The sequence below is a fragment of the Nanorana parkeri genome, unplaced genomic scaffold (genome assembly GCF_000935625.1).
Source record: "Nanorana parkeri isolate BGI_ZX_2015 unplaced genomic scaffold, ASM93562v1 scaffold2214, whole genome shotgun sequence".
Classification (NCBI taxonomy): domain Eukaryota; kingdom Metazoa; phylum Chordata; class Amphibia; order Anura; family Dicroglossidae; genus Nanorana; species Nanorana parkeri.
Window position 1 is genome coordinate 131077 of NW_017308482.1, and position 12569 is coordinate 143645.

Sequence of the window (12569 nt, forward strand, 5' to 3'; positions counted from 1 at the left end):
CCTGAAATAAAATACATATGTTTTTAAGGGAAGCCTGGCAGCAAAAATAAACAGATTAACCCAAAATAAAGGTCCTATCACTTTAAAAAAAAAAGTACCCTTAAAATACATGAAAACCCCCCAAAAATGCTCCCGAAACAAAAGCTCATTCTTTTAAGAAGGCCTTGCAGCAAAAAAAAAAAAGGTTTGCTATAGACACAACAGGAACTGCAAGTGATTGCTAACCTTAAATCAAGGACAAAATAAAATTGAAGGCAAATAATCCCCCAATAATAAGAAAATAGGCAGCAAAGAGGTGGATTGCCCAAAGAGCTAGCAATGAGAATTTAAGTACAGTTCCCTCATTTCATCTCAGCTCTCCTTATGTTTGTCAGCTCGTCCTATCTTTTCCCTGCAACCGTTTCTGATGCACTAACGCTATGGCTGCTCTGTGCCCCCCTTTTATAAAGCTGGGTCTGGTATATAACAAACCTCCCCGCTATTGGCTCTCTGACTCCGGTTGGCCAAAGTCCAAAGACTTAATTGCAGCGGGTTATAGTTACAAAGAGTTCAGGAACTACCACATTAGTTCTCAGGATGGCCAACCTTGGACAGGATTCTTCTTGAACCCATCGTGGACCTGAACCTCGTCCCTGATGGTCAGTGATAGGTGTGGATGGGAGGACAGACGGACTTACCTGCTGCTGGATGTCAGTTCCCTGATCTTATCTGATCTCAGTGCTGTAGACGCTGACACAGGATGTGGACAGGAGATGTCTGAGCGTGTTATATGTGTAGGGGGGGGCGATCACACCTTCTCACATTGTGTCATCAGACAGAGGAAACCCACCACAGACCTTAAAACTCCGATTTACAGAACATCTAACCAGGGCTGCTTAAAGCTGAACTCCACAAAGAGGATGTGTTTCATCTCTATAGACCGTCCATCACCTGAAGGGTCACCCGGGACTATCATCACTACCAGACCAGGAAGGTGGAACTTTCCAGTAAAGAGAACTTTCACTTGGGCTCATTTCATTCTATTTTGTATGTATGTATTTTACTATGAAACTGAACACAGCACCACTTCTCTTTTCCTGTACATCAGGTGTAATTCTCAGTATCCCAAGGTATTGTTTGGAATGCCCTTGTCACACACAGATCCCACTCAAGGATTAAGTCCCTGTTCACACCCGGGCGTTTTGACGCTGAACGCTTAAGCTTCAAAACACACAACACAAGAATTCCTATTCATTTCTATGGCCCCTGTTCACACCTGAGAGTTTAGCAGCAAGCTGTAAAAACGCTGAACGCTGGAAAAGGTGCATGAGCTTCTTTCAGGCAGATTGTGCTCCATAGATTTCAATGGAAAACGCGTTTGCCGCGCGTTTTGTGCAAAAAGAACGTACGTTTTTATGGCGCATATACATTGTTGAAGACCACCTGCAAAGCACACTGGGAAACAAAATGGCTGATTCATGTGTGTCAAATTTCAATTCTGAGGCATTTATAAGGCTAATACAGGCACAACCATGCCTGTATGACCTGCGCAACCTCCTGTTAAAAAAAAGAGGAAGGAGGAGGCGGGGCTTGGATGCAATTTGCTTGCCAGATTTGGCCAGAATGGGAATCTTTCCCTCCATCTCTCTTGCCCCGTCCCTTCTCCCCCCTCACCCTCCTGGTTGCCCTTATCTCTCCAGAGATAAGACAGACAGCAGAGATCGGAAGATCGGGACATTTGTCTGCTCTGCCTAGCAACTGATTTCACAAAAAGTGGGGGGGTATAAGGGTTTCTGGGGGGGTGTAAATGACCGTCCAAGAGAGATATATATTAAAAATATCACAATTTATTTGGCTATTGAATCTAGGGGGAGAGGTGTAAACTAGGTGCCCACAGGGAGACAGCCCAGGATTTAGTAAAATGATGCCTAGCAACTGATGATGCTGATGGGCGGGCTGTCATAATTACGTACCTCGGCCCGCCCATCACATCATCAGTTACTAGGCAGAGCAGACCAAAGTCCTGATCTCCCGATCTGCTGCCTGTCTGCAAGTAACATCAGGGGGGGAGAGATTAGGGAAACCAGGAGGATGAGGGGGGAGAGCACGGGGATCACAGGCTCAATAATAGACTCTGATCCCCTTGCAGACAGGCAGCAGAGATCAGAAGATCGGGACATTTAAAAAAAAAATCAAAGCACAGGGATCAGAACCTATCATGCATGCCTAGACCAGCCGGCCCGCCCATCTGCATCATCAGTTGCTAGGCAGACGGGGGGCTGATAGAAAAAATATATAAAATAAATACATTGATTTGGGATGTTGGGGTGGAGAGAGAAACTGCATGGCAGGTAGAGGGCGTGGCTTGGTGGGTAGGGGAGGGGGCCCAAGAAAATGTTTGCCTGGGGTCCAATCAATATTAAAGATGGCCCTGGCTGTACGCAGTGTAATTTATTCATATATATGAATTATATTAGGAGAATCTTTGAGCCTGGCGACCTGTTCTTAAATGTTTTTAAACTGAAAGGCTTTTGCTCTCTATATTAGGACTTTGAGAATAATGAAGATTTATTTTCTACCAAGTATTTTTTATAGGGCTGGTAATGATTTAAATGTTCGTGTTCGATTCATTTTTATTAATTATAACGCACATACAGATCCAACTGCATTGGCCTATACACATACAGGTGAAACTTGAATAAGTAGAATATCGTGCAAAGTTCATTTATTTCACTAATGCAACTTAAAAGGTGAAACTAATATATGAGAGAGACTCATTACATGCAAAGCAAGATAGTTCAAGCCGTGATTTGTCATCATTGTGATGATTATGGCTTACAGCTCATGAAAACCCCAAGAACCCCAAATCCACAACCTCAGAAAAGTAGATTATTACATGCAATCAATAAAACAAGGATTGTACATAGAACAATATCGGACCTCTGAAAAGTACAAGCATGCATATGTACTCAGTACTTGGTTTGGGCCCCTTTTGCAGCACTTACTGCAATTACTTTTGCACGATATTCTAATTATTCGAGTTTCATCTGTACAGCACAGCAGTGAAGTAATAAAATGAACTAGGATCACACTAATCCAGCACGTTATTAATCTCACGTGCCCCACTCAATTTGGCCGCCGCTTGAGTGGGGCAACTCTCGTAACGTGCTGGATTACAAATGTATTTACATAGTATAGTAAAACAGCAAAGCCCTAAGGGTGATTTAAACAGAAGTATTAGCTTAAAATTGGAAGTAGCAGCACCTGTCCATTCCATTTCATGTAAGGACCTGATTGCAACATAATATCAGTAAATTTCAATGGGCACATTTCTGGGAGCGAGGTGGGGGGGGGGTTAATGGAGACCCACATAGTGCATACATACAAGTTTAAGATAAGACAGAAGCTTGGTGCTTCTCACCGGCCCAAGTGGCTCCGTCGGCTAACGAAGGGAAGGGGGTAGGATGGAGCCACTTGGGAAAGGGGGGAGGAGTCCGGTGACGTTGATGTCTGTGACGTCACCGGATCTCCGACAGGACTCCCGGAAGCCGGCGGAGAGGTGAGTCTTTTCATTTTCGATCAAAAGAATTTTAATCGATCAAAAAGTTAATCGAGGAATTAATCGTTAATTTCCCCAGCCCTAATTTTTTATTATTTTTTTGATATTCCTGAAGCTTCCAATATTATTTAGCAGAGATATGATATGTGAGTCAGGGTAGATCTTATTTGATTTATGCGAGGACAAAAACCCGCACCCCTTATTTTCACAGCTTTTTATTGTTTCCTGTTATCCTTTGGGAAGAAACACATTTTCCTTATATGTTACTTTATCTGTGTATTTAGCTGTTTGCCTGGAGTACGGCTTTACAAATAAGCAAACACTACAATGTCAAAGCTCAAATATATTTATTGCAGAAATGAATCATAAAGCAGATCAATGTAAAGTACACTCAGTATGTTTTAGGACACGAGCTGTTTCAATGAATTAACAGTTGAGGCGCTCAGTAATAACTTTCATTGCTAGAAATTACAAATTGCTCCTTCTTTGTGATTAGTTACAAAAGCATCTTGACTATAGAACTCTAACTTGACCATTAGAAATCTAACTGGGGGAAGGAGCGTAATCTCTACAGAGGGGCCCAGTCAGGTGAGGAACGCATTGTGCACTCACTGTAAAGGTCACACTGCCATGTTTAAGGTAACAAACCTCATCCTTCTCTCCACTGACGATTGATTTTTTACATGTTCCAAGCAGATCATCATCTCCAATATCATCATCCCAAACTTCCAGCTTGAAGTTAGTCACTGAACTGAGTTTCAAAAGCCCGAGGTCCAGTCTTGTGTCCCAGTTTGGATTGTCATTGCCCAATATGGTCTGTGTGCGAGCAGAAACCAACCCAACACTTACGATTACATAGCCATCAGTCTTCATAGGGTAGTGGTCACCCCACAGGCCTGAAGCACTTTTTACAGTGACCACCACTTTGGCAAGTCCCCTCTTTGAGGGGCAACAGTTTATATTTTTACCTTGACCATGAGGACAAACGCAGTTGCACTCTTTACCGGGACTTAGCTGTGAACCCCCTGGGCATGAGCAGTTCTTACTCAAAGCCTTCTCCATGATATATTCACTGATGGCTTTCCGTAGGTTCACTCCCTGAGGTCCACTGTATCGAACCAGGTTGTGGATGGGCTCCAGAGAGTAGGTTACAATATCAGGGTCAGTTTTTAGGCTTTCCATCCAGGTCTCAAAAGATGCGCCATCTCCATTGTTGACATCAAAGGAGATCAGCTCAGAAGAGATATTTCCTCCTCTTACCTAAAATTCACAAAATAAAAAAATCAGTAAAAGGGGCAATATGCAGGGCTGGGTTTATTAAGCAGTAGCATCACCCTTGGTAAGCAGGGCACCCATTGGTGTCACACAGCCACCCACGCATTATGTTGCTGATTGTCAGTAACAAATTCCTATGTATAACAAATGGTTCTAGGTTCCTGCTGTCCCTCCCCTGCCAGAGAAATTTGATTGGGTCCTCATTGTTGCTGCCCCTGTACGAGTTGTTGTGTGTAATCATTGGCAGTATATTCTACTGTGTACTAAAAGTTCCTCCACACTGGCTCTGTACACCTAGGACTGAACCATTGGTAAAATAATGGGACACTTTGTCCTACTCTTCTAGACATTTGTGTTAGTGTACTAAAGTAGACATGGCATACAGGCTTAAAGTGCTTTGTGCATCTATGATGTCTTGTTTTGTTAGTGTGACACTAAGCCAAGCATGTTGATTGAGGAGCAAAGGAGGAAATGTTATAAAACATTGACTTAGGGAACAGGAAGTATAAATCCAGCCAAAATAATATGCATTATATATATAATTTAACATAGTCTCCTTGCTTTTCAATGCCCTTTGTCCATCTGTGAAGATGCTTTCAAATTCCCTCATCAAAAAATGTTTTAGTCTGAGCTGTGAGCTACAAATGCACCGCTGTCTTCACTTCTTCATCAGAGGTGAATCCCTGTCTTGGTAGGGCTGCTTTCACGGGACCAAACAGGTGAAAGTCAGATGGACTATCAGGACTATAGGGAGTGTTAGAGCCAATAAAATTGACATCTATGATACAGCTTTGATGTAAAGGTGTTCCTTGATATCCTGAACTGAATCAGCATGTGGCTTTGTGATACGCAATTGAGAATCATCAAAGGGTTTGTGGAGAAGGGAAGATCTGCCCGAGGTGCCTTATCAAGCCAGACCCACTGCTGGCATTTACTGCCCACACCTGTGGTGGCAATGCAGCATACATGCTGGAATGGGAGCGGGGGCATATGATGGAACATTCTTCCTATGTGAACAACTGCATAAACCTAGCTCAGAAGCAGGAACAATGGTAACCTTGGTGACCTCTTGGATAAGACAAAAAAGAAGAGGGATAGAAAAAGATGGGCTTTTTTTGGTGGCTCCAGAAAGAACAAGTCCAATAAACATCAGTCTCATAGAAGTATAAAAAGTATAAATTTATTGAACAATATATAATAAAAGCATTAATTATGCATGAAAGGATAAAAATACGAAGCATATACCTCAGGATAAAAATATGAAGCATATACCTCAGGATAAAAATACGAAGCCTATACCTCAGGATAAAAATATGAAGCATATAACTCAGGGTATATGAGGTATATGCTTTGTATTTTTATCCTTTCATGCATATTTAATGCTTTTATTATATATTGTTCAATAAATGTATACTTTTTATACTTCTATGAGACTGATGTTTATTGGACTTGTTCTTTCTGGAGCCACCAAAAAAAACCCATCTTTTTCTATTCCTTTTTCTATCCCTCTTCTTTTTTGAAACACATTTACCAGGGGTTGGTCTCCAGAAAGCAGGGATCTGTGCATCACAAAACAGTTTTGCTTGGACAAGACAAGTCTTTCTGGACTCTACAATCAAGAATGTGATTTGCTAGGACCTGCTGGAGAGGAGTGTTCTGAGCACAGAGAAAAGGTCATGGCATGTGTGAATGAGAGAGAGAGAATGTGGTTGTTAGCTGAAGGATCCTAACCTCAAATCCTATCCCTACTGACCCCCCTACAAATCCCTTCTCCATTTGCCTTAATTGTAATTAGTATGTATGTATAACCCTATTTGTAAATAAACCCAACACTTATTTAAGATTCAGTTGGTCATCAGTAATTTAAGGCACCCCCAAAGCAGAGCATATTCTACAGGGAGGATGCTCAATGTGTCATCAGACGTGGACGTGGACGGGCGTCTGGCTCCTTCTTGATGGCTAACACTTGTGTGACCTTCCTTGAACTTCTCTAAACATTCATACAAACTCCTTCACCACAAAACACTTTCTCCATACTGTCCATAATACGCACAAAGTATTTGGTAAATAACGGCACCATGCACACCCTCAGACCACAAAAAAAGTATCTCTGCACGCTGCTCTTTTTTCATTCAAATCACAAGTGGGGCATCCATTTTTTTCTCGCACCGCAGTTACAAATGAACTGACGTAACATGTTCACAACTGCACAGCAGTGACTGGGGAGACACTAGACTTGAACGGATAAGACAGTGCGGCTAACAGAAGTTTAATGCGGATACATTTTTGACTCACTCTCGTGTACATAGGTGTACTCACCTCCCGAGTTCTCTCATTGAACGTCTGGTGGAAACTCTCCCCCTTGTTGGATTTTTGGCTTAGTTCCTTGCAGGCTTTAGCTTTGGCGCTTGTTTTAGCTTTCCCAGTGACAGCGAGCGAGGCCTCAATGTTAAGACAATAATTCAGCTCATCCGTGGACAGGCCATCCATGGAGGCTTGGCAGGTCTTGATGGAGTTGACCTCTACCACTTGTCCGCCTACATCTGCTTGTTTGATATAGTGAGTCCCGTAGATGCTAATTAGATTTCTGTAGATAGCTCGAGTCTTGGCATCATAAGTTGGTGGCAAAGATTTCAAGGCCTGTCTCAGATCTTTGTTTAGAAGAGGGAGGTGTGAAAGCCGGAAGCTGGCAAAGTGACAAAGAGTTACAGAGTTACATGAATTCATTTTCCTACTATTTTAAAGGAGAACTATGGGGTAAGTGTTTTTCCCATAGTTCTCCTCAGGGTCACGGGAGGACACAAACTAGCGTTCTCACGTGACCTAAAGCTCAGTATACCGCGAGCTGTAGCTGTATACTGAGACCATAGAAGATGGAGGTGTGAAAGCCGGAAGCTGGCAAAGTGACAAAGAGTTACAAGATAAAAACTTCATTCAAGATGAAAGATGAAAACATGAATTCATTTTCCTACTATTTTAAAGGAGAACTATGGGGTAAGTGTTTTTCCCATAGTTCTCCTCAGGGTCACGGGAGGACACAAACTAGCGTTCTCACGTGACCTAAAGCTCAGTATACCGCGAGCTGTAGCTGTATACTGAGACCGCAGCAGCCGGGACGGATCCCAACATTACTATCGAGATCCACCCAGCTGCGTGATTGACAGCTGGCTCTGCCTATCTAGAGGCAGAGCCAGCTGTACCCGACCCCTCCTTCGTCCGTTCTGCCAGTCAGCGCTGGAGGATTGTATCAGGAGAATCCTATTACTTTGTATGGAGATAGCATTTCGTATGCTGCTCAGACTGTTTATTGAACGTGGCCATACCTGCTCCACTAGCTATTGGGGCAGCTGAGTGGGCATCTAGGTAATGATTTGCCTGTACTGGGCAGACTGACCGAATCTTTTTTATTTAAAGCAAAGAAACTTTGCATCTGATGGACGGATCTTTTAATGTAGTGAATGGAGGAACTTTTTGGAAACTTCTACAGGTTTTATAATGATAATATGTGTTATATTTGATGACGTACCTGTAATAGACACAACTCAGATGGTGCCTGATGAAGGTGTAACGGTCTGTGCTGGTCTTTTTTCGTCCAAACTCTGCCACCTGGGACTGGGAACCAGCCATTACTAGCTTGGCATTCACCCCGTTGTGCTGAAGTTCTAGACCAGCTTCCCAATCATTCTTCACCTCTGATGCAGCTTCCTCAGCCAGCGATGTAGAAGATTGGAAGACCTGAACTCTGATTTTCCGAGAACACTGTGACTGGGTCTTCCAGTCCATCATCGCGACCGGAAGCTTCTGCCAGGCTTTGTTCATGTGTGGGTTGAGACAGACAGTGCAGCCGCCATCCTTTGTAGAAGACTTCTGGAGATCCAGCAGGTGAGCCCTTGTCTTCTTCATGGTCACAATGTCAAAGCCTTGGCCGATAAGATTGTGACCAGGGACAGCATGGACTTTATCACATTCTGCCTTCTTGGCAGGCCGGCAGGCATTGGTGAATGGGGGGTAAGGTTGGCAGGAGGTAGAAGTGGCAAAGCTTACAAGAATCAAGATGAGCCACATATTCAGACAGTTGTGTGGGTTATAAACCCTGCAGAAAAGGGAACAAACAGACCAGTTAGCATCCCTATTGCTATGTTCTGTGTGATTTACTATATACTATACATCATTATTTTACAGTTGTTATTCTTTTATATGTCCATATATTACTTTGGAAAGGCTACCGGACCCTTAACAGTTTCCCTCAAGTAGTATATGGACAATCAACTTCCAAAGAGAAAACATGAAGTTCAGCTTGCTGCAGTGCTTTGGGTTTCACCAGAACAGGAAGTGAGGGAAAATCTCTCCAGTGAGTATACCTATTGCAATCAGTAAACGTCATTCTTCCTGCTGATTGGACATCTCTAACTCAGCAGTGGAGTGCCAGACCCCTGTGGAGGAACCGCGGGGAGACAACGCAGAGAGCAACGTTCCCTCTCCGCAGCATGCTGGCAGGGGATAGGCTTCTCTACTCAAGCTGTGGCTGCTTTCTAAAGAAAACAAGCTGTAACACTTTGTAAATGTTTTATTTTTTTCTGCACATGGAATGTATTTGGCTGATTTCAGGGGGGGGGGGGAGAGTAAGTACCTGAATGTGACCCGTTATCAGCCTCCTCCAGTCCTTGTACCGCAGAGCCCAGACTGGGAGAGAAGGAACACAAGGAGCCGATCAGTTGTGCTGCAGTGCTGGATTTGGTGCAGGTCAGTATTTGTTGTCATTTTGCCAAATATTGTATATATACTTATATATCTCAGAGGAGGGAACCTGACAATAACGGTGGGGTTCCAGCCTAAGAGATCTTATATTAACAGAGTTCCTCCTTTTAGAATGTATATATGTACCCACTACTGCTAAGGGTGATCTCCTCTCTGGATCCAATCCAACACCTCCATACCCACCCCCGATAACGGTGATCTCCTCTCTGGATCTGATCGAACACTTCTGTGCCCACCACTGATAAGGGTGATCTCCTCTCTGGATCCAATCCAACACCTCCAAACCCACTACCAATAGGGGTAAGCACCATCCTGGATTCTATGGAATACCTCTGCACCCACTACCGATAAAGGTGAGCTCCTCTCTAGATCCAATCCAACACCTTCATACTCACACCAATAAGAGTGAGCTCCTCTCTACATCTGATCCAACACCTTCGTATCCACCACCAATAAGGGTGAGCTTCTCTCTGGGTCTGATGCTGCACCTCCTTACCCACTACTTATAAGGGTGATCTTCTCTCTGGATTTGATCCAACGTCTTCGTACACACCCCCAATAAGGGTGAGCTTCTCTCTGTATAAACACTCCAAGGATCAGCAAACTCTGTAACCAGGATGTGCTTACCAAAACAAAGGTCGATGGGTAAAAGCTGGCAAAGGACAAAAATACCATTCGATGGGGGATAATATTTCTCACACTATTTATTATTAAAGAATCAATAGAACTTAATTGTTCTATACCTGTGTGTAAACATTTCAGCAGTTCATCGGAAATTCGTACCAACTAACCAACTAAAGCCCAGTATCACGTCACTGCGTCATACTCCATGTTCCTTCCAGTAAACATTTTCAGTGGTTGTTGAGCAGACACTGAAACCCTGATTAAATCAATGAACCCCCTCCACTCCAAGCCACAAATACAGGCTTATGCATAGCACTACACTAGATTATTCATATAGATCACAGAAAGCATAATAAAACTAAATACACAATAAAATGGTCATACATTGATTTAAAAAAATCAACACAAGGTACTTTCTCTTACTTATTTCCTCCCCTCTCTTATTTCATTCTCTTCTTCTGCACTCTCCTTCCTTCTACCCGTATTTACATTTCTCAGGACTGCATGTTCAGACATTTCTCGAGAACCACCTAATAATATGCCATCAAATGTCTTCTACTAGTTTTTGTTCTCCCCAAAACTATAACTGATGTTAATTACATATTTTGTATTCGAACCTATTATACTTGTGTTAATGTACAACTGTATTTACACCCAAACTTTATTTGTGTAAACTTTTGTATACCATTTGTGATGTTTGGGGATATTAGCATATATGGTGAGTGCTTAAGAATGCAGTCTACTCGCAATATCTTCGGTTTAAGGGTTCGGTAGCCCACTTTTATTCAAAACAAAGTTCATACATCCCTCTTGGATACCCTCGCAGGGGTTTTTCAACATAACATTCTTGCAAGGCTTCAAAACAACACAATAGCCACCTCCTGGCTTCCACTTTAAACAGTAGCACTTCTGACCCACTGGTCCTCTTTGAAGTGCTGACCCACGCTGATACTGGTGGCCCCCCAGGCTCACGGCTCTTCTAGCCTCACCAGTTCTCTCCCAGCCTCCCTGACTGTCCTAGTGTGCCTCCAGCACACTCACTACCTGACTCCTCTCTGACTTCTGGGGGTCGTTCTCCTGACACCTGAACACGGTCTGTTCCTCTTTCCCAGCACAAGCTAATTCCCCTAGCCAGCATCCTTTTCTTAATGGCTGTGCACACCTGTGCAATTATCGAGTGCTGGCCACTGCTAAAGCCTAGACCCAGGACTAGGGATCTCATCTTTCCTCCAGAATCACCTTGAAACCTCCCAGTTCCAGCATCCCAAGCAGAATCCAGACAATCCCTTGCTTCCTGAAACGTCTCAGCCCATGTGGCTGAGAGTCCCAGGTGATCATCACATCCAATTCTACAGTGGGATTGCCACACAATACCACACATTGATAATAAAAAAAAAAACTATTGAACAGTAAAAAAAATCAACACTGTGCATACAATTAAATATTACTTAAAAACACAAAATGGACTTCCGGTTCCGGCGCCTGATGGACTAGACGTGCGCTCCTCAGCTCCGTCCCGCCAACACCCAAAACGATCACTGTAGGTGCCCATCCAGTCCTGCTCCGACCCGATGCCACAGGAAGAACCTATCCCCGACGCGAAACGGTCACTGGAAACGCCGCTCGAAAACAGCCGCGGCTCCACAAACATGGCGGCCGTGGAGGAGATGCAGCTCGGCCGGCACGAAAGATCTGGGGGTGAGTCATCTCCGTCTGCTGACAAGGTGGATTACCAACACCTAGCCTCTGTTGTAGCCACACACCTCAAAGCTGATCTGGCCCATATTATTGCCGACTCCATCAAACAACACATGGGGCAATTCAATGCGGCTCTGGAGGCCCAAGGCCATAAGATCCATGCACTGGAATCCCGTGTATGTGACATAGATGATGCAATATACACTAGCCGTCAGAAGCATGACCATCTAACTGACACTGTGCACTATCTTGCTGACTAAGTGGATGATTTAGAAAACAGGGCACGCAGGAACAACCTGAGGATCATTGGAGTCCCTGAATCTGTTACACCTGCTGAGCTCCATCATTATTGTTCCAACATCATTCCACAGGCTTTGGGCCTCTCCGCCGTGTGTAAGGTGGATCAAGCTCATAGGTTGGGGCCCCCCAAAGATCCCGCAAAGCCTAGAGCAGTGATAGTCAGATACCTGGACTATTCTGACAAACACCGCCTGTTTCAAGCCTATCGCTCCCAACTCAACTTGGTAGCTTGGGGCCACAAGCTCCTGTTGTTCGCGGATTATTCTGTGGAACTCACAAAACAGCGCAAGGCCTTTCATGAGGTCTGCCAGGCGCTGGTTAGTCAGCGGATCAAATTTGCACTTGCATACCCGGCCATCTTACAAGTCACCACCCC

At 43.9% G+C, this 12569-nt stretch overlaps 1 protein-coding gene across 1 annotated transcript; it reads right to left on the reverse strand.

The window, feature by feature from the left end:
* Window positions 1-4081: 4081 nt before the first annotated feature.
* On the reverse strand, window positions 4082-9882 carry LOC108801094 (perforin-1-like). The gene is made up of 4 exons (XM_018573042.1): window positions 9755-9882; window positions 8340-8906; window positions 7133-7499; window positions 4082-4798 (listed from the first exon to the last, which is right to left on the reverse strand). Exons 1-4 carry the CDS (start codon window positions 9880-9882, stop codon window positions 4082-4084), a joined length of 1779 nt encoding a protein of 592 aa, XP_018428544.1.
* Between the last annotated feature and the right edge of the window lie 2687 nt (window positions 9883-12569).